Source organism: Zosterops lateralis (assembly GCF_965231275.1).
Source record: "Zosterops lateralis genome assembly, chromosome: 6".
Classification (NCBI taxonomy): Eukaryota; Metazoa; Chordata; class Aves; order Passeriformes; family Zosteropidae; genus Zosterops; species Zosterops lateralis.
This window is the reverse complement of record NC_139761.1, coordinates 58,581,629-58,603,713: the sequence shown is the minus strand read 5'-3', so window position 1 is coordinate 58,603,713 and position 22,085 is coordinate 58,581,629. Positions and strand designations below refer to the sequence as shown.

Sequence of the window (22,085 nt, the reverse complement as noted above, 5' to 3'; positions counted from 1 at the left end):
CTGTAAGGAGGGAAGCAGCTGTGGGATATTCCATGTTTTCCTTTGGCTTTCCTGCCTGGCAGGTTTGTGATCCTCTCGGTGGTGCTCTTCGGGCTGGTGTACAATCCCAACGAGACGTGCTCCCTGAACCTGGTGGACCATGGCCGGGGCTACCTGGGCATCCTGCTGAGCTGCATGATCGCCGAGCTGGCCATCATCTGGCTGAGCATGCGCGGGAGCATCCTGTACACGGAGCCGCGGGATTCCATGCAGTACGTCCTCTATGTCCGACTGGGTAAGCAGCCGGAGCCTCGGAACTTCCGTGTGCTCTTCCCTGGAGCCTCCCCTTCCTGCCCGGTGTGGCTCCTCCAGCACGGCCAGATGGCTGCCGGGATGTGCTGTGCATCCTGATGAATCCATAGACTGCGCCTTGTCACAGCTGTCAGACTGGCAGGCGATGTCCCAAATAGCCTCCTTTTCCTCTCATGGAATCTGCTCCCCTTCTGTCTCTCTTTACTCCTCTACATTTTCCAAGGACAGAGGCATAAATCCCAAAGGTTCTCACCCCAAGGTGTTGCCTCTTGACTCACCTGATCCATCCCTCCAGGCACCGGGAGGAAAATAGGTTTTCCACCTGCTCATTCCTTTTTTCTTTCTATAAGCAATTCCTGTCTCGCTCCCGCTCCAAAAAGTAGAGCAGGGAAGAGATTATTCCTTGATCCCTCATTCCCTTTTAGCTTGTTTTCCCTGGGTTCTGTTGCCTTCCAGGTACAGAAATTTATTCAGATTTTTCTGTGACAAATCAAGATTTTAAGAGAAAAATCTTTGGAGATGCAGAGCCAAACCCATTCCAAACAAATCATCCCGTGGGTTTGCATCCCGGCTTTTTGCTGGATTGTTTTCCTGCAGAATCCACTAAAATAAGCATAACCTTGCTTGAAAGCTCAGTCTGGAAGACTTGGAATGCTCAGTGCAAGTCATTAACACGAACAGCAAACAAATCTCCCTCTCCAGCTTTCCAGCCAGTCTCCCTAGGGAAGCACAGGGAGCCTGGCAGTTTGTGTTAAAACCAGACTAAGTGGTGCAGGGGAGGTAGGGATAATCCAAAGGAAGGTTTTCCTGCCCCCCAAAGCATCCCTTCTTCTTCCTTAAAGTCTCTGTGTGCTCAGGAGTGGGATTTCCTCTGGATTTTGGGTCTTGTATTCTCTTTTTCCTGGTTTTTTTGCTTTTGGTGGTTGATCAGTTGTGCTGATGGAAGTGGGAGCGTGACCAGTGCGTGGGCAAAGTCCATGTGACTGTCCCAATTTAAGCATGTGCTGTTTAATGCAGAGGAATTTAGGGAATTAACTCCAATGTGAACCTGGGAATGTCTCATCCCTGCTCCTGCTGCTCCTGTCCTGCAGCAGGCAAAGGGGAGAGGAGCCAAGGGAAGCAAAACCTAACTCAGGCATAAACTGCATTCATCAGGAACCAGTCCCAGCCCTGATTCCTTGCCCAGGAAAGCTCTGTCTCCTGGAACTGGTCTTTCCGGGCCTGTAGCAAAGCCACTTATGGAAAGATTCTGTGCCAGCAGGAGATAAGGAGGGTGAGTGGGGTAAACCAGGCTCCACCAAAACTTAGGCAATCCTAAGCAAGGTATTCACATTCTCCACACCTGATTGCCCACATATCCTTTGGAATTCTGAGGGGAAAGTGGCAGGATGGGCAGTTCAGAGCAGTTTCCCAGCATTTTTGTTCCAAGGAAGCACTGTTAATCCCTGGGTTCTAGTTTGCTGTTAGAGTCACATGTAAAACTGAGGAGCTCCTTAAGCGCTGTCTCCTTGGAACTGTTATGGGAAGGGCTGCAAAGGTGCTGAGAATGTTTGCTAAGCATAATGAGCAGGATCAATCCTGGATCCACACGATTTATTTTGGATCCGTGAGTCAGGCCAGCTGTCTGAGGTAGTTAAGGTTTGGGTCCTGTGATTCCTGCTGGCTCAGAGAGTCTTTGCAGTGGCGTGGGAGGGAGGTCTGGATCTCTGATTCATACCTGCGACACAACCAATGGCACTGACCTCTCCGCGATCCCAATATTTCAGAGTCCTTTGGAACATGTCACACTTTTGGCTTACCTCCTTACATATCCCCTTCCAAAGCGTTTTTATACTTATTCCTTGGGGGAGAACGGGGAGAGGAGCTCATCCTTAGGGAGAAGGCTGCTGTTATCCATGCTCTTCCCATTTTTTCCAGCGATCCTGGTGATCGAGTTCGTGTACGCCATCGTGGGCATTGTGTGGCTGACACAGTACTACACATCCTGCAACGACATCACAGCCAAGAGTGTCACCCTGGGTACGGAGCTGGAATGCGGCCTGGGAGCATTCCGATGTATTGGCGGGCATCCTTCATTCCTGCCTGTGCCGATTGACTCTGGGAAGTGGATGGGAGCTGTCAATGTGGGGCTTGTTTTCCTGTTTATTGCTCAGAACAGTCCTTCCATTCATCTGCCTGTGCTGCGGGCACTCAGGCAGGGATCCGTGTTCCCAGGGAAGGGCAGTCTGGAAATTCTGCTTTTTCCCTTCAGAATGGCTTCACTGTTTTCATGGAAGCCTTTCCCCATTCTCCTGGTGGGGGATGATGTTAATGGTGCAGTCCTGGATACTCAGGGACCATTTAATGGCCCCATAAAACAGCCGGAAGACTCGTCCAGCTGTGGCTTAAAAGCCTTTCCAGAGGATTTCCTTTTGCTGCGGGAGTTTGGAAGTAAGGGCTGGACCACCTGACTCCTGTTTTTTTCTCAGGAATGGTGGTGTGCAACTGGGTGGTGATCCTGAGTGTGTGCATCACCGTGCTGTGTGTCTTCGATCCCACGGGACGCACCTTCGTCAAGCTCCGTGCCACCAAGCGCCGCCAGCGCAACCTAAGGACCTACAACCTCAGGTAATGCAGCATTCCATGGCATCCCAGAATTCTGGCGCGCCTCAGGTGGAAGAGGACCTTAATGATCATTCAATTCCAACCCCCTGTCTTGTGCAGGGATGCCTTCCACTAGACAAGGTAGTTCCAGCCTGGCCTTGGATGCTTCCAGGGATGGGGCAGCTACAGCTTCTCCATTCCAGGGCCTCACCATCCTCACAGGGAAACATCTCTTCCCAATATCCTATATATCCCTGCCCTCTGTCAGTGGGAAGCCATTTCTCACTGTCCTGTCCCTCCAGCCCCTTGTCCAAAGTCCCTCTCCAGCTCTCTTGGATCTGCTTTAGGCACTTTGGGATCTCTCTGGAGCCTTCTCTTGTCCAGTCTGAACATTCCCAGCTCTCCCAGCCTGTCTTTGCAGCAGACTTATTTTCCCTTCTATCCAAGGACACAAAAATTTAAGGAAAGAACCAATGGAGGGTTTCAGGCACCCAAAATCCTCCCAGAGCCAGGGAATTCCAGGATGGTTTGAGTTGGAAGGGATCTTAAAGCCCTTTAAGCCATGGGCAGGGACACATTTCACTATACCAGGTTATTCCAAGCTGTGCTGGAACACTTCCAGGGATGGGGCAGCCACAGCTTCCAAGGGCGAGGTTTCTGGAAGAATGTCCTGCTTTTTTGGGATCTTGCCCTTCTCCTTGCCTTGCTGCAGGGAGAATTCCTCTCTACTGAGGGGGATTTTGGGAAGATGCAGCTCTCTGTCAGGTGCTGTGTGGGCACCTGCATCCAAAGGAGGCAAATCCATGCAGAATTCAGCTGGATTCTGCCTTAATTACTGGATTTGTGGATCCTCATGGACCATGCTGACCACAACAACCTGTTTGTCCATATCCCATAGCAGCATTTTCTGTGGAAACAGTAAGTCTGCTCTTAAATTTTCCTTACTTTGAGTCAGCATCTCCTTCCAAATCCCCTTTCTTCCTTTATTTTCCTCTCCAAAATCCAACCTTTTGCCCTGAGGTTTCTCCTGTTTAGTCTTGGCCAAAGAACAATTCCCTTTGTGTTGGCAGTCAGATCTTTTAATTAAGAATTGATTCCATCTTGAGCTCCCTAGATGGGGAGAGAAAAAGCTTTTTTCACCAAGCAAAGCTTTTTCCAAAGGATTTTTTCCAGTAGGGGACAACACAAACAGGCTTTGTTTCCTTTGATATGTGACTGTCCTTGAGGAATGTAGCTTTGGAGGGCATTGGGATCTGAGGGATGAGAAATGAGGCTTTCAAAAAACGCTCTGTAAATTTCCCTTTTTTCATTTGGTTTGTGTATTTTGTGTATTCCAGTGATTTGGAATGAGGTCCCTTTTGAGGAAGACTAGGCTTTTCTAAGGATAGTGCATCAACTTCTGTGGGAAGGAGCCTGGGTTTTATTGTGGAATGCCAGATACTTTTCCTGACCTTTACAATATGTTGCAGTAGCCTGGAATATTTGGAATTAGTGTTTAGTGTGGTGATTGCTGCTTGGGATCAGGGTATTCCTAGGAAGATAAGATGGATGATACTGTGGATGTAGTACCACATCCAAGGAAAAAAATTCTTCCTTGTGAGAGTAGTGAGGCCCCGGAATGGTTTTCCCAGAGCAGCTGTGACTACTCCATCTCTGGAAATGTCCAAGGCTGGATGGGGCTTGGAGCAATCTGGGATAGTGGGAGCTATCCCTGCCCATGGAAGGGGATGGAACTGGATGAGCTTTGTGGTCCCTTCCATCCCAAACCGTTCCAGAATTCTGTGGTGATTTTTCCAAAGCAAATCTGAGCTCCACAGCTTGCAAAAATAAATTCAAACCAACCCCAGAATTATCTTCTCTGTGGGGAATTTTGAGATCCCAGAAAGCTGAGTGAAGGCCTTTCTCCCTTGGCTGGGTTTTTCCCTCCAGGCCTGCAGCATTTATGGAGAGCTTGTTCCTGCTGTTCATGGGTTTTCCCTCTGGAAAGGGAATGTTAACAGCTGTTAACAAGCAAGCGCTGTGGGCTATGATGTGAAAAACAAACATCAAATGTGACTATTCACTGCTCAAACAATTGTTTCCAAAGGATGTATTCCCAACTTCTCCCTCTTGCTGAAAGAAATCCTTTCCAAGAAATAGATGAAGAAGTTCTCTGCCTGGCTGGATTGTGTCCCACAGTGGTTTTCCCTTTTCCAGTGGCATCCTGGTGTGTGTGGGCTGGGAAGAAAGAACCCAATAGAAGGCTTGGCTCGTTGTGCCAAGGCTTTTCCAAGGAACTTTGAAGCTTCTACTGAACATGTGGAAGTTTGGTGTTAGGAGGAAGGATTTTGGGAAACGATGGAGGGAAAATAGCTCAGACTACACTTGGCTGTTGAACCCCACCAGGGAAATTCTGGAGTTCTTTAGAATCTGGGGGAGCAAAGCCCTGCTGCCACTCATATTCCCATTCCTCTTCCAAAAGGTTATGGAGAACTGTTTTCAGATACTCAGGTAGGAGCTGATGGATCCCTATGGGATCTGCTCCTTCCATTTCAAGCAAATATTCCTTTGCCAGCATCTTTTCCTTCCAGGTGCAATGCACTTTCTGTGCTTGGGCTTATCCTGATGGGATACCCTGCCAGAAATGGAGTGGTGTTTTGTTTTGGATTGCTCTGACCTGGATCAAATCTGTGTTTCCCTAAAAAAAAAAAAAAAGAGGAGCTGTGGACTTCAGAGAGCTTGGCACTCTGGCACAGAATCAGTCCCTACTTCCTTGGCAGGGGCATGGTACACAATGATCCTAAAAGTCCCTTCCAACCCAAAGCATTCCATGATTCTGGAAAATCGCGTGTCTGAAATGCTCGGGGTCTCTTGTGCCATTCCCACTCCCTCATCCTGTGGTAGATTTTTTTCCTCCTGGGTGGTTGCACATCTTGGCACATGGAACAGCTGGCAGATTGCAACAGGAACTTCATTTCATGCATCCCATTCAGGCAGGATACCAAGTGTCCAAGCACAGTGCTTGATACTGTGGATTTGCACTTCTCTGGAGCGTATCCAGTCAAAGGAGCAGAGCTGGAGAAGGAGCTGGAGTACCAGGAGTGGTTGAGGTAGCTGAGGGGGCTCAGTCTGGGGAAAAGGAGGGTTGGGGGAACCTTATTTCATTTTTCCAGGGACAGTACAAGCTGTGCCACTCCATGTTGGATCCTATGCCATGTTCTGCCTCTCCTCACATTCCTGCTCTCCCCTTTATTCCCAGACATCGCTTGGAAGAGGGACAAGCCAGCAGCTGGACACGCAGGCTCAAAGTGTTCCTTTGCTGCACACGGACAAAGGACTCGCAATCGGTAGGTACCAAAAATTCCTGTTGGGAATCAACATACCAGTGGGAGAAATCCCTGTTTTCCCTCAGGTTAGGGTCACATTTAGCAGCACTTTGTGGGCAGCTCCCATTTCCCTTTATTACCCCCTTCCTGAGCATTTTCTCCTGTTGTTTCCATCAGTCTCACTCTCTTAAGGAGGAGAATTTGGAAATGGGAAAACAAAAACCTGGAAGAAGCACCAAAATCCTTCTGAATTTCTTGATGGTCAAAAACTACTCTTTAATCCATAGATCCATGTGAAGATCATTGGGAATTTTCATGTGCTGCATTTGGGATTTTCCCTTGCTATTCTCTAACAGGGAAGGGTAAAGGCCTTGAAATTCCTTCCCCAAAAGTTATCATTCAATTGTCCTTAGAATCACTGAGAGCGAGTTGGTGCCTGGGGGTGGGATTCACCAGCATTCCTGAGAACCTGCTGGAGAAGCAAGTCAAACTTTTGCACTGGAAAACTTTGCTTTTGATTAAACTAATTTGGTTAGAATTCTGAGGATTTGAGAACTCTTGAAGGAGCCAACAGAACCAGGGAATTGTTCCCAAAGGTAGGAGAAAGTCATAAAAATCAGGAGATTTGTGGACTCGCAGACACTGAGTTCTGAATTAGTTGCAACCTCCCAGGGAAAAAGCTGGGATTTATCAAGGACATTCCAACAAAACCAGCAGTGGCCAAAAAATCCACCCAGACATTTAACTCCAGTTAGAAGGGCACGGAAAATCACAGGGAAAACACCAAGGGACCAACCACAGCTGCCGTGTCCTCACTAAATATAGCCCAGAGTTCGTGCTCCAAAAGGATGCAGCGGGAAAAGGAGCACATTGGAAGGGAGGTGAACGTGGAGAGGAAGAGAAATGAGACTAGGATTGAAAGCTCCAAAGGGAAAATGGAAAAATAAAGGAGAGTCACGTTTGTTTTTCCCAGGTGATGGATTGAATTAACAGCATTTCTTAGGGAGTGCTGTGGAATTATCCACAGGTGCAGCGTCCAGAGTGTGGAAGGCTGCAGGAATTGTCACAGCCCTTGTGCAGAAATCCAGCACTGTGTCCTGGTATGCTGCCCCTCCCAGGATCCCTTTCCCTGACTGAAATGCCACCATGTTCCCCAGGAATGTCCCTCTGGGAAGTTCAAGCCCAGGCCTGCCAGCTCCCAGCTTATCTGCTGGGGAAATCCATCTGAAAATCCATCTGGAAAACTGAAACCAAAGGAGCTTTGTGCCCTGGCAGCTCCCACAGCAGCTTTTCCTTGGTGCTCCAGAGCAGAGGCACTTTCCTTTTCCCTGAGAGCACATCCAGGTCACCTTGCCCAGGTGCTGGAGACTCCTGTCCTGAGGGCACAGCACAGATGCTGCATCCTGGGAGAGAGAGCCCTGACAGGCACCTGAATGCCCTGAAAAACTCCCATTTTATTCAGGATTGCAAAGCATTCCAAATACTTCAAGTTCTTTTTAACAAACTTTCCATTCTGCAGTGACTGTTTCTCTTTTTTTTTTTAAGCTTGAAATAAAAGTGAATTCCAGATGCCTCACATTCCTCATGCTGTTGAATTTCCACTTTACATGCAGCTTTTGAGCAATTTCCAGCCTCTTTTCTCTGCAGGAGCAAGCCCTGACATTGTGTCCTGGCATGGCAGCGTGTGGAATGAATGAGCATGTAATGGATCAGAAATGAATCCATTGCTGCCCATCCCAGACACCATGGAAAAAAAAAAAGCAGAGGATCGTTGTCCTCTGGGCTGGAAAAGTGTTTTATGGGATGGAGATGGCTTTGGGGAAAGGATCTGGGGTGAAGTCTGAAGCCTCAGAGCCTTCAGGGTTTGTAGCAGAGCACTCCAGGTGGACAAACAGGAATAATGTCAGGTGTTCCCAAAAAAAGCTGTTCCTTTGGAGCGGAAAATACGCATTGAACTTCCATCAGGGCCCTTTTTGTCGGAGCATCCAGGGCTGTAGCTGCCACTTTGGATTAATGAGTGTTTGTCCTGTTTCCTTTGGAGGCTCTTGGCATTTCTTGTGAGCTCACAGGAGCCGTGCTAGGATTGATGAGGTCAGGATTTTCAAGGATACTGCGGTTGGAATGCCATTGGCTTTCCAAAGGCACTGCTGGCACAGAGAATTGGCACCTGGAGCCCCAGTTCTTAATGGGGATTTCACTGGCTTTTGTAGGGAAGTGAAAAATGACAGAAAGTCATCCCACACGCCAGGAGTTTGGCAGGGATAAAAGGATGTAGGTCATTCCTGCAGGGAAAAGAAGGGATTTACTGTCTTGATGGTCAAAGAAGGGAGAGGAGAAATCCCGTTCTGGAGTGCTCAGGGTTTCCACAACACTCTGGTCTTGTGGGCTTTGATGCTGGATAAAGGATACTCTGAAAACACGGGATAAAGGTTCAGGGTAAGGCTGTGATCATCCTAGTAGCAAGAGTTTTCGATGGCAGGAGTCAAATATGGACCGTTGGTGGGTAGAGCTCTGCGTTTTGTTGCTCCAGCCTGTGGATCATCCTTGTCCATAGGCTGGGGTAATGACAGGTCAGCACTGACCCACGTTCCAGCCCCTCTCCAGCCTCCCAAAATATTCTCCTGTAAGGTCTTGTGGGTTTTTTTTTCTCGTAGCACAGAGCAAAAAGTGGCAAGAGGACATTTCTCCTCAAAATATCTCTGTCTCTCTGCTCCAGAGCTTTTGCTTGACCCTTCAGGTCTCTTCCATTTCTGTCCCTCCTTTTTTGGGTTTGGTCACCTTCATTCCTGCATTCTGCATTCAGGAATTCTGCATTCAGTGACTCAGTTTTTACTTTCCATGCTTTTTTGCTTGGGTGTCATCCAGAATAAACCTGGAAAAGCCTGGCAATGTGGGCAAAAGGATCCAGGTCTGGGATAAATTTGGGCAAGTTAAATTTGGGCAGAAGGATCCCAGGTCTGGAATAAGTACAGTCAACTTAAATGTGGGCAAAAGGGTCCCAGGTGTGTGGTAAATCTGGGGAAAGGTTCTCAGGTTTGGGTTAAGTTTGGGCAAGAGTATCTCAAGTCTGGGATAAATATGGGAAAAAGGATCCTAAGGCGAAGTTAGAGTTGAAGAGACTGTTAAATAGGACAAAATTAGTGGTTTTTCCTCATGGAATGGCTTTTATTCTGCTTTAGAGGAGAAAGGATGACTCCAAGGTTGCAGTGGATTGGGATTTGCTTGGTTTTCATCCCATTTTCTCTGATTTATTTAATAGAGTCAAAACCATTCCCTTTCCCTCCCTTTGTCCTCTGTGAGCTGTTCGGATGTCAGGGTACCCACACATGGCACAAATCCAGCCCCCGAATGGGACTGTGGAAAACAAACAAGAGACAATAATCATGTGATTAGTCCAGATCTGGCATTCCCTGCAGGAATCTCATGGCTGTTTTGGAGGCAGAGCTCCAGAAACTAGTCCAGTTCTCATTTTGTGTCCTGTGTTGAGGCTTCCCACACCCAAACTCCTCCTCGTCCTCCAACCCCTCTCCTCCCTGGATTTTTCAGGACGCCTACTCCGAGATCGCCTACCTTTTTGCAGAATTTTTCCGAGACCTGGACATCGTCCCCTCCGACATCATCGCGGGGCTGGTTCTCCTGCGGCAGCGGCAGCGGGCCAAGCGCAACGCTGTGCTGGATGAGGTGGGAAAACCTGGGAATCTTGCCTTCCCAGCTGCTCTGGGATTCCCTGGGAAACAGCTGTGTAGCCCTGCCCACCTCATTTCTGGGCTGTTCTTGCTCGCTGAGGTGAGAAAGAAAAATAATGGGGGCTTCAGCAGCTTTTCTTGAGTTTTTCCTTGTGGTTTTTCCCTCTTAAAGGGCTCAGCTGGTGCTGAGTCAAGTCTGGAATCTGGAATGATCTTCTCCAGGCAAGTGATATGGGGGGGCTGCTCTCGATCCCAAAAGGGCCTCCAAGGGGGTTTCATAGGTACTTGGAAATGAATGGGAAGATTATTCCCACTGTGCAGTGATGTGGAGAAGACTCTAGCAATCTGCAGGGGGAAAAATTTCTAAATTTCCAAGCTGCTGTTGAGGCTTGCAGATTGTCATGCCAGTAGGAAATAGATTTATTTTATTGGGGATTTTCTCTTGATTTGGGATTCAGGCTACAGAAGGAAAAATTCCCAGATTTCCAAGCTGCTGTACAGATTGCCAACCCAGTAGGAAATTGATTTATTTTAATGTTTTTTTCCCCGTTGAGTTGGGATTCAAATCAGGCAGGAATAAAACAATCAGAAGTATTTAAGGAGCCTGGTTGGAATATTTGGGAGTGGATTTTTGTCTTGCTGTCACACAGAGGAAATTTTCTGTGTATTTGTAACTTCCAGGCAAACAATGACATTTTAGCTTTCCTGTCTGGAATGCCAGTGACCAGGAACACCAAATACCTGGATCTGAAGAATGCGGTAAGTCCCTGGGATGTGGGATCCTCCAAACCCACCTGTGATCCTTATTTTCTTTTCCTCACTGGCTTCTCTTATGCCTTTCTGCCTGTCTTTGAAATAATCCAAGAAATTCCGTGAGAATGGAATAAAGCCTCTGGAGGCTTGACGAGGTGATATTGCTGCAAGAGAGTCAGCACTGTGATCCCTGATTTATCCCTGATTGTGATTTATCCCTGACTGTGGTTTTCATGCCCAATTTTCTCGCCTATTTTCCCGCCAAATTTCCACCCCCTCATTTTCCCCCTGCCTTTTCCCCCCTCAGCTCTTCCTCTGATTTCTCCCTGATGTTTCCCTGATTTTCCCCTCTGGTTATCCTGCCATGTTTAACTCCAACCCCTAATCCAGCTCGCCAGGATGAGAGAGGTTTTATCGGATGCAACAGCAGCACATGGCCCTAAATTGGCTTTGTGGCCCTCTCCAGGCATCCTCTGGCCTGCTGGAAAGGGGATATTTGGGCAGCTCATTTCCAAATCTGCAGGAAACAGCTTCCTTGGCAGCATTGTGGGATACCCAGAGAATTCCTCAGGAAATCAGGCAGAGAAATCTTTGGGAGGGGGTGGCTCTTGCTTGGCATCCCCACTTTGCTCCCCTCAGTCACCGCAGCGCAGGTGGGAGGGGGGGCTGGTGCTTGGCATGTGCATAACTATGGAAAAAGGGAATGGGGGGGAGAAATTCCGAGAGATTCCAGGCTCAGGGAGTCCCGTGTCTTCCAGCAAGAGATGCAGCGGTACCGGGAGGTGTGTTACTACATGCTCTTCGCCTTGGCAGCCTATGGGTGGCCCATTTACCTCATGAGGAAGCCCACATGTGGACTCTGTCGCCTGGCCAGATCCTGCTCGTGAGTTCCCACCCTCATCCCTTTTTTTCCTGCCTGGTTTTCCCACACTTAGAAATACCCTTTGCTTTTCCCCACATTTATTTCATGCCCTTGGTGCTTCCTTCTCTGCTTGATTTCTTTTCTGCCTTTTTCTCCTCATGGTTTTTTTTTCCATCTCTCCGGGCTTCATATTCCAAAGGCTTTCTGAATTCTTTCTAGTTCCTTGTACATAAACCAGCCTGTCCTATGCTCCATCCTCCCTGGAGCATGGAACAGCCAGTGGAGAGAACTCACCTGGCACAACACCAAGTCCAAAAAGAGCTTCTTGGAGCTCAGAAATCAGGGAGTTGACATTTGGGTCCTGATTAAAAGACCTCCAAGATTTGCCTGGCTTGGGCTGTGCTCCCTCAGATTATTTGGATTTTTCCAGCTCAGGATTTTTGCCCCGGTGCGAGGGTTTGTTTCCAGCTGCCAGAATTCTGTCACTGGATTCAGTTTGGAGATGAGCTTTTGGCCCTTCCTGGGCTATTGGGAGGAATGTGATTCCTTGGAAATACTTTTATTTGTGAGAGAGAAAGAAGGAAAATCAATCTGTGCTTCTCTTTTTATTTTGAGATTATTCTAAACGCGTTTTTTTCCTATAAATAAACCTGGAGCTTGGTCAGTGTTGGCTTTTCTATGCTGAAGCACTGGAAAAGTGCGCTTCCAAGGATAGTATCCTTTGAGGAGCCATCCTACTATCCTGGGATGCCTTGGCAACTGGCTGCATTGTAGCTCTCTCTGGTGCTCGAAAGGAAAACTGCACCTGATCCCAGATTTTGAGGCTGTTCCATGGTTTTATCTTTCACTTGGCACTCGCTGCCAGTGGGATGAGGTTTGGAGTTTTGGAGGAAAGAAGCGCCTAGAGGAAAGGAATGACACTCTGAATGGAGCCTTTTTTCCTCAAAGCTGTGCTTCCCTGCTTCCCTCCTGCAGGTGTTGCTGCCTGTGCCCATCACGCCCACGCTATGCTCCCGGTGTCACCATTGAGGAGGACAATTGCTGTGGCTGCAACGCCATCGCTATCCGCCGCCACTTCCTGGATGAGAACATGACCTCCGTGGACATTGTCTACACTTCCTGCCACGATGCTGTAAGGAACATCCCAGACCTTCACCCTCTTGGATTTTGTGTCCAAGATTCCCCTAATTAGGGTTTTTTTCCTTTTCAAAGTCCTGTGCCAGAGTTAGAAAGAAGAGTGGATCTCACAGTTCGGTCTTGAAAGGTGTTTATTAAGTTATTTATCTGAATGTCATAACACCAGGCTTAGCATACTGAAAGAGACTGCCAAGAGCATGAGGCCTGGTGTCCAAGGTCTCTTAAAGATTTCTAACCCAATTAACTATTGAAATGTACTATATTTATAATTTTGTACCAATAATTACTACTAATTCTAAACACGTAACTCTCTACGTCATCTACATTTTACCAATGTCTTTGTGCCACCATCACAGCAGAAGATGGAGTTGAAGAAGAAGAAGAAGAATTTAGGACACTACTCAAAATTCTCCATCTTGCCTCTATCTACTTCCATTCTAAAAACTCAAAACTACAAATTTTCACCGTGTGACAAACTAAACTACTATCTAATTTAAATTTTTGTTATTCTCTTTTAATCCATAAATGTTGGCAGTTTTTCCCATGGGCTAAGGTCAAAGGCAGTGCTTTCCTGGGGTCCCTGCAGGAGTCCTGGACCCCCCAGGGCAGTTTGAGGGGTTTTCCTCCTGCCCTGGATTCCAACACATCCCAGTGGGATTTGCCCCTTCTGGCTGTAGTGCGACAAAGAAGGGAAATTACACCCTTTTCTCTCCCATTTCCATCAAGAAATTCTGTCATTTGGACACAAATCCTGTTGTGCACTCTGCCCCCTTTTCCCTTAGGATAATCCAATGGGAATGTCTCTCCTGATCTTTTCCAGGTTTATGAAACCCCTTTCTATGTGGCTGTGGACCATGACAAGAAGAAGGTGGTCATCAGCATCCGGGGAACTCTGTCCCCAAAAGTAAGTGGGATGTGCGGTGGCCTCTCTGGTGGGCATTCTAGAGAGTTGGAGCCTTTCCTGGTTTGGAATCCTGACCTGGATTTGACTCACCTGAAGCAAGGTGACTGCTTTTCTTCCAGGATGCCCTGACGGATCTAACGGGGGATGCAGAGCGCCTGCCGGTTGAGGGGCACCATGGAACGTGGCTGGGACACAAGGTGGGGAAAACAAAGGGAAAACGATCCCAAACCAAAACCAAACCCCAAACCCCATGGACTTTTCTAATTATTTCACTTTTTTAATTATAACCCCCCAAATAGTCTTAATTACTTGAAAAAGAAGTTACAGAAAAGGCTTTGAGCAGTTAAATAATTAGTGGGAACAGTTAAAATCGCTGGGCATGTAATTAAAAACTCCGTACAATTAGAGAATTACAAATTCGGAAAGGCATCGTGGAGACCCACAATGAAATTCCTGGAGCCACTCAAACGACTTTTTCTTCCAACGACCTTTAAGGAATTTTCAATCAAAGCCTGAGAATGTGCTTAAAATTCTGCTGGGATGGGAACATCCTCAAAGGATACTAGCAGGACTCGGATCCGTGAAATTAGATGGATGCTCTGTGTCTGAGCAGCTTTGGGCTGGCTAAATCCATTTATTCCAGAGCTGACCTTTGCCCCTGTCTGGCAAAGGAACAACGTGCTGTGTTTTTAAGATGATCAGGAATTTGGCAGCTTCCACAGCTGCAGTGCCAGGTTGGGTAAGGAAAATCCAGAGTGAAGGTTGGAAGGAACAGAGCAGTTGCTGGAAGTGCTGCTGGAGGAGATGAGGTGTTGCTTAAGGTGGGATGTGGAGCTTGAAAGCCATGAGTTGGGAACTCCAGCTTGCCTCATGGTGTCCTGCTGGAATACCAAACATCTTTCCTCTGCTTTAGGAAATAAAACCATGGTATCCTGGGATGGTTTGGGTTGGAAGAGACTCTAAAGTTCCTCTTCCAACCCCTGTCACGGGCTGGGACACCTTGAAGGATGGATCTTGGAGCAACTTGGATTAGCAGAAGGTGTCCCTGCTCATGGGACTGGGATGGACTTTTAGGTCCCTTCCAATCCAAACCATTCCAGAATTCCATGATTCAATGAATAGCCAGGAATAGATCCTTGCAGAAATTGGCTTTGCTTTTGATCTTTATATGAAAATATTCCTCTACTGGTGACTTCCATGAAACATTATCAGTTTATTCCCTTTGTTCAGACAGAGCTTTTATTTGTCCTTTGTCTTATTTCTTTTTTGGGATTGGTGCCCAGAGAGAAATATTCACTTTCTCTGGAAGTATTATCAATATTAATCTGCAGACAATAATGTGCTGTTGATTCCTGAGGGAAAACTAAGGGAGATAATGGAATTTTAAATGCATTTTTAATGTCCAGGAGTCAAGTTTAATATCCAAACAAATCCAGTGTCTCACTTACACATTTAATTTGGAGACAAGGACTTGGCTATGTGGGAGCTTTCCCAGGATTTGTTTGAATTGGGGTGTTTTCCTGCTGATTCTCTCCCACCCATACCCGGGCGTGATCATCAGCCATTCTAAAATTCCAAGTCTTGATGTTCACATTAATTTTTTTATCACTCCACAGCTCCAATGTCACAATTTAAAAAAATGTTTATCAGAGCTCTGAGCTATTCTGGATCAAAAAATAGAGCTGGAACTAAAGTTTAGGGATTAGAATGCACCCCCCCCCCAAAAAAAAAAAAAAAAAGGGGAGGGGGATTATAAAGAAGACTCCAACTTCACTATTTTTGCAATAAAATCCACTGTTTTTATAACAAAGTTAATTTAAAGAATAATCCTGAGCTAAAGAGGTGAATCCAGATTTAATTGTTGAACTCCCAAGACAAAAATAGTGAAAATAGGATGTTAGGGAGCTTTTTTTCCTGGTGTTGAGTTAACCAGGAGGATAACAGGGAGCTGCTGGACAGTCTTGGAAGCTCAGCCACGATCCCAGGTTGTTAGAACATCCAGTAATGAGAATTTTCAACATTTTTCTCTTAGAAATAGACCCTTCTGAGCGTTTTCCCCCAAAATATGAAATATCCCAGGGCAGTTTTGCGCCTTTGGGATGCAAAACAGTGCAAAATATTTCCATTCCTTTTCCCTGAATCCTTAACCATTTGGTTATTTACATGTGAACTTCCAAAATTAAGCACAAATAGTTTTATTAACTTGAAATTGGATTTGTTTCCCAGAGAATTTACGGATGCTGCATCCCTGGAAGCGTCCAAGACCAGATCTGATAGGGCTTGGAGCAACCTGGACTAATGGAACATGTCCTTGTCCATGGAATGGGATGATCCTTAAGGTCCCTTTCAACCCAAACCAGGATTCCATGAAGTTTTGGGAATTTTTCCAATGGAAAATCTAAATGGAAGTTTGCAATCTCATTCCATAATAATTAAAATCCCTGTCTTCATTAGGATATAATTAGCAAAAACATGTCCCAAAGGCTGACTAACATCCCAGCAGTGACATCACTGTGGATTTGGGTCACACTCTCTAAAAATAGAATCCCAAATTCGCGGTGGGAATTTAGATCAGAGGCCTGCTGCTCACTCCTCATTAGGGATTGGGAATGGAGACTCTTCTGGAAGCTGGGGAAGCTGCTTCAAGCTGGGATAAGGGACAACCACTGTGGTGCTTTTTGGTTGTGGTAGTATCCCATATACCTCATTTCCAAAGGCACTTTGGATACTGAGGACCTAGAAAACTCCATTTTTTTTGCTTTCTTTTCCTCACTGGCTTCTCTTTTGCCTTTCTGCCCCTCTTTGAAATGATCCATAAGATCTTATGGAAGAAATTCCATGAGAACGGAATAAAACTTGATATCTGGAGGATTTTCTACCCAATTTTCCCACCAAATTTCCACCCTCTCATTTTCCCCCTGACATTTTCCCCCTCAGCTCTTTCTCTGATTTACCTCTGACTTCTCCCTGATGTTTCCCTGATTTTCCCCTCTGACTGTCCTGCAGTGTTTAACTCCAATCCCCAGTCCAGCTCTTTGGGATAACTGAGGTTTTATATATTATTATTTTTTTTTCTTTACTTTTGGAGCCAGGAATCCTTTTATATCTCCGAGATGGAGAGTGAGCCCCAGTAATGTTCCCATTGTACTTACACCATTTTAAGACAGGGATTTAAGGAAAACAGCCAAGGAGATGGTTTTCCCCCATTTTTTGGAGGTCAGGCTCACTTCCCACTGAATTAAACTGTAGCATCAGCAGGAATTTATGCAACAAACCAAATTCCAGTTGCTTGTTTATATCTGCACTTGGAATTGGATCAACTACATTTGGAATCACCACACAGATAGAGAAACACTCCTCAGCAGAGAGGAGGAATGTTTAGACCCAGATATGATCTTTCCCATATTCCAGCACTTCTTGACTTCTAGGAAATAAAAACCTTTATTAATTTGGGATGAATGTCCTCTGACAGCCAAATTCTCTTAATATTGATGGCTGGAGAGGGCAGGAACTAATTCCTAGTGCTGCCACTTTTCTCTTTGGCGTTTGTATTGTTTTCTCTATTAAAATAATTCACTTTTATTCCCAGATTTAAATTGAAAATTCCTTCCCAGATTTATCTGCAATAGGATAATTTGGCTTTAAAAACACCAATATTTAGAATACTCAAGTCTATTTCTCTGTTCTGCCCCAGGTCCCAGGGCCTGAAGTACCAAATCCACAATCCTGTGTTTGTTAATTAGATTTGGGGTAGTTTTCCCTCTAAAAGCCTGGGAATAGGTCCTTGGAGTGTTCCTTAATTAAGAACTGCCTTTACTCCCTAAGTACCAAAACTTTGGAAATGAAGAGGGAAATCAGTTCTCCCTCCATCCTGATCCATGCTGAGGAACGTTGCAGAGCTTCCTCACCTTCTGGCTGCTGGATGTTGAGATCCCATTTACATCCTGCTGTGTCTTCCTGCAGGGAATGGTGCTATCTGCTGAGTACATCAAGAAGAAGTTGGAGCAGGAGATGGTGCTGTCCCAAGCTTTTGGGCGAGATTTGGTGAGTATGGGTTGCCTCTGGACAAAGGATGAGGTTTCCATGTAAAACTGGAGTTTAAGGGAATCTCTGTGTCCCTGAAACTGTTGTATTCATTTCTCAGCTCTTCCTTTAATTCCTGTCCCTCTGGATTTCCAGCTAGTTACTCATTCATGGAATAGTTTAGGTTGGAAGGGAACTTAAAGCTCATCCCATTCCACCCCCTGCCATGGGCAGAGAACATTCCACAAGATCAGGTTGCTCCAAGCCCCATCCAGACTTTCTGCAAGGCTTTTTTATTTTGAAACCACCAATACTGCAGAGCTCCTGATTATTTTCCTTTTCCTGAGGCAGGAAGTCCCACGTGGTGGCAATGAAGAACAGGGAGCATTAAAACCAAATCAGCAGGAACTAAATCCCATTTTCATGGAGATTTTCTTCGGAATGCCATTCTGACTGTCCCTGTGGGTACATTCCTGGTGGCAGGGAGATGTCACAGGATTCAAGGGACATGTTGGGAAGCAGCTTACCTTGGTTTATATGTTGGAAGTAGTTGTTGAAGTGCTGCCTTGGGATATTTGGTGGATGGGGGAAGAGATAAACCAGCATCCAGCTTTTTGGGATGGAGCTTCATTCCTCTCTGCCTAAGGGAAGGGAAAATGGGAGTTGTTCCTGTTACTCAGGAGGAATTTTTCCTAGCTTTAGGTCCGTAAGTGCCATCCCAGGTCCCACCAGCCCAGGACCATGTTTCTGACAGTTGCCAAAGACAGATATTCAGAGAAAAGTATCCAGTGAGGTGTAGAGACACTTTGTGTGTGGGCTTGGATATTATCAGGAGGGGCAAAAGGCTCCCATCAAATCCAAAATAATTTAAATAGCTGGTGTGCCTTTTCTTTTTCTTCCCACCTTTTTTCTTTCAGGTAAGTCCCAGTAGGCCAGATGTCGAATTCCAGAGGTGAATGAATTCCAGCCTCCAGTGAGACGCTGGCACAGGTTTCCTAGAAAAGCTATGTCTGCCCCATCCCTGGAAGTGTTCCAGGCCAGGTTGGACAGGACTGGGAGTAACCTGGGCTAGTGGAAGGTGTCCCTGCCCATGGCAGGGGGTGGAATGGAATGATCTCTCCCTTCATTTCTAACCTGAATCATTCCAGGATTCTGTGATAATTCCTTGATTCAGAACAAGCAAGGAGCCATTCAGCTGGAATCTGGAGTGCTTATGTATAGAAACAGACTCCAAGACTGGGGAAAGGGAGAGATTTGGAGGATAAATTCAATTTAATTTCCAGCCTTACCCTTGATTCCTTGTTGTTGCCATGTGTTTTAGGGAAGAGGAACAAAACACTATGGCCTGATTGTGGTTGGGCATTCCCTTGGAGCTGGCACAGCTGCCATCCTGTCCTTCCTGCTGCGTCCCCAGTATCCATCCCTGAAGTGCTTTGCCTATTCCCCCCCAGGTGGGCTGCTCAGGTAGGTGTTGGGTTACACCTGGGATACACTGGATCCTACTTGTGAGGCTCTAGGGAGCAGGGAAATGGACAGGTGGCCTGGAGAACTGAGTGTTTCCTCTGGGATGTAGTTTGGAATTCAAGTTAGCATGGCCGCTTTCCCAGATATTCTGGTTTGTAACTGAATTATCCGTGGCTCTAATTTTAATGGGAAATGGGCACAATTTCCTTACTTTCTGTCCACTCCAACTGAATAGATGGAAATTAGAGAGGTACTTGACCAAATGTAGGTGTCTGCAGCAGCTGATCCAGTTGTTTGGACTTCTTTTCCAAAGACATTGGAATTGGGATGTGATTTCTGTCATTCTGCATCCCGAAATTGGTCACGAGGATTGTTCTGGTTTCTCTTTCTTGGCCATGGGGGAAAACCAGGGAGAGATTAATTGTGAATCCCTCCCATTATAAATGGGAACAGACCTTCTGGTCATGTCATTCCCAAGCAAAGCATCCCATTGGATTGCTGGGAAGTGAGGGAAGGTCTTCCTCATCCTGACAGACACCATGGGGATCCTTGGAATCAGCTACGATTTGTGAGAAGCTTCTTGTGGTAGTTCCTGCATCATATATTCCAGGAGTAGCCAAGGGTTTTAAACCATCCTGCTGCTGGATCTGGATGCTGGCATTCCTTGTAGTATTCCTGGTCTTCTGCAGCCACAGAGCTACAGAGGAGGATATTTCAGGAGAGTTGTACAACCTTCTGCTCCAAACTTCCACTCCTGGATCCCTTGGTAGGTCTTGACTTGTGTCATGTCCAGGATCATCCTTAGGCCAGTGAGGCAGCCTCTGCCTGTGGTAACTGGTTGGAAATATCTCCAGGAAATTCAGAGACGAAATCTTGATTTTCTTTCTTCTTCTTCCGACGTCTTGGACGTCAGGTTGCTGCAGAAAGTTGCCATCTGAATTCTCCCAAATATTGGAGTATTTCATCCTACATTGTAGCCTCAGGAGCATGGGATATCTTCCTTGGGTGTCCCGCCATTCCCAAACTATTGGAAAATGACTATTCCCAGCTATATCCAGAGTCATGTGCAGGGGAATGGTTGGGCCATGGGATTTGGAGATCAAGCTGTTCTTCCACAAGAAGCAAATCCCCAGAGCCTGGAGCAGTTTGGATTTGGGTTTGTGCCCCTTGTTTCCCTGCCACCAAATTGGGAATGAAACACTGTTTGCTTCTTCTTGCTCCTGTTTCTCTTCCAGTGAGGATGCCATGGAGTATTCCAAGGAGTTTGTGACTGCAGTGGTGCTTGGCAAAGATCTGGTGCCCAGGCAAGTGGAGAAGTGTCTGAATTCCATGATGAATGTCTGCTGTTTTGTCCCAAATCATCTGTTTCCTGTCCAAAACACTTGGATCATCTGTCTCCAGCTTCCTCATTTTCCTGTCCTTTTATTGTTCCCTGTTTATCTTCCTGATTCCCTGTGTCACTGTGTTTTTCATGGACATCTCTGTTGGGGGTTTTATGGGCAAATCCCTCCTGTGTGAAAGAAAAGGGGGAATGTCCTACCTCTGGAATCCCTCCTTGTGGTATCTGGAATATCAGGTGTGCCACCTTCCTGGTTTCCTGTGTTATCTTGGCCCTGTCTTAGATGTGCTGCCACCTCATTTGGACCAGTTTGTCCCAAAATCCCTGTTCCATGTCACCTCATCTCTGAACTAGCTCATTCCTTGTGCCTTGGCATTCCTCACCTTCCTCATCTCCTGGAATACGTTCTGCTGAGCAGAGATTCGGAGCAGGAGCCAGGCAACTGGGATTTACCTGGATGCCATGATCCTGTCCATCCTGTCATCTGCTTAGTGGTGTCATTCAGCTCCAGGACACTTTTCCAACTCACCTGTTCTGTGCCATCTTCCATCGTCACCTCCCTCCTTCCCAGTCCACTCATCTTATTCTGGTTTTTGTCCTAGTAATTCCCTGGGGCTTCTCACTCCTGGCTCCTGCTCCACAGCCCACCTCTGAATCCATCTGCCCCATGTTGTATCCTCAGAGTGTCCTTTTAAACACAATGCCTTGTTTTCCTGTGCTCTGTATCCTTCTTGTCCTATTCCCTGCCCACATGTTGTGAACACATTTCCCCCTCTTCCATAATCCATAATTTTCTTCTTTTCCAGACTCACTTCTTCTCCAGAATCACATCTTCATCTCTTCCAGAATCATGTTTTCCTCTTTTCCATGACCACACCTTCTTTTCCAGAGTCACATCTTCCTCTTTTCCATGATCACACCTTCCTCTCTTCCAGGATTGGGCTCTCTCAGCTTGAGGGATTTCGCCGGCAGCTTCTGGATGTTCTCCAAAGAAGCACCAAACCAAAGGTAAGAGGGAGGAACCAACACCTGGAGATGTCTCTGAGCAAGGATGAGGAATTTTAGTGCCCCTAAAGGTGGTTTCCTCCAAGTCTCCTCAGGATCATTATTTATGGAACCAGAGGAATGATGGAAAGAGCTGGAGAGCTCAGTGGGATCATTCCAGCTCACTTGCTGACACTTCACCATCACAGATCCCAAATAACCAAGCAGGGAATCTTCTGTCTGAGCCTCTTTTAAAGTCTGTATTCCAAGAGTGGCTTTTCCTGGCCAGTTAAAACTGGGAACAGTCTGGAAGTACAGCAGCTGCTGTGCTTGTTGGAACATTGAGGTGACATATCCTGATGACCAGGATTAAATGGATTGCTTATGTCTTGGAGAAAGGATGTGGGAAGTTGTCCCTCCCCAGTCTTTACCATTGCATCAAGATGGAAAAAAACCATAAAATATGAAGATTTTTAGGGATAATACATTATGGAATTTACCTAGAGAGGGTGTATAATTGGGTAAGGAAAATCAACTTTCAGAAACATTTGGATCATCTCTGTCTCCAGCTTCCCTGTTTTCCTGTCCTTGTATTGTTCCTTATTTATTCCCAGTGTCACTGTGTTTTACCTGGACACCTCTGGTGTTTCACACATCTTCCTTAGGTAAATCCCTTCTCTGTGAAAGGAAACGGGGAATATCCTGCCTCTGGAATTCTTTAAACCTCTCAAGTCTTATGAAGAAATTCTGGGGT

The 22,085-nt window shown here is 46.4% G+C and overlaps 1 protein-coding gene across 3 annotated transcripts in view; it reads left to right on the top strand.

The window, feature by feature from the left end:
- The window catches only part of DAGLA (diacylglycerol lipase alpha), a 56,686-nt gene that overhangs the window by 24,841 nt on the left and 9,760 nt on the right, over window positions 1–22,085 (top strand). For all 3 annotated transcript variants that reach the window (XR_014590288.1, XM_083862971.1, XM_083862972.1), the window contains 14 exons: window positions 63–274; window positions 2,209–2,310; window positions 2,760–2,898; window positions 6,113–6,200; window positions 9,726–9,860; window positions 10,547–10,624; window positions 11,377–11,501; window positions 12,456–12,612; window positions 13,438–13,521; window positions 13,641–13,718; window positions 17,485–17,565; window positions 18,866–19,008; window positions 20,244–20,312; window positions 21,283–21,355. Coding sequence is in view for 2 of the 3 variants with exons in the window: in XM_083862971.1 (XP_083719097.1) it covers window positions 63–274; window positions 2,209–2,310; window positions 2,760–2,898; window positions 6,113–6,200; window positions 9,726–9,860; window positions 10,547–10,624; window positions 11,377–11,501; window positions 12,456–12,612; window positions 13,438–13,521; window positions 13,641–13,718; window positions 17,485–17,565; window positions 18,866–19,008; window positions 20,244–20,312; window positions 21,283–21,355 (1,564 nt within the window). In the remaining variant the exon portion in view is untranslated. The remainder of the gene's footprint in view (window positions 1–62; window positions 275–2,208; window positions 2,311–2,759; window positions 2,899–6,112; window positions 6,201–9,725; window positions 9,861–10,546; window positions 10,625–11,376; window positions 11,502–12,455; window positions 12,613–13,437; window positions 13,522–13,640; window positions 13,719–17,484; window positions 17,566–18,865; window positions 19,009–20,243; window positions 20,313–21,282; window positions 21,356–22,085) is intronic.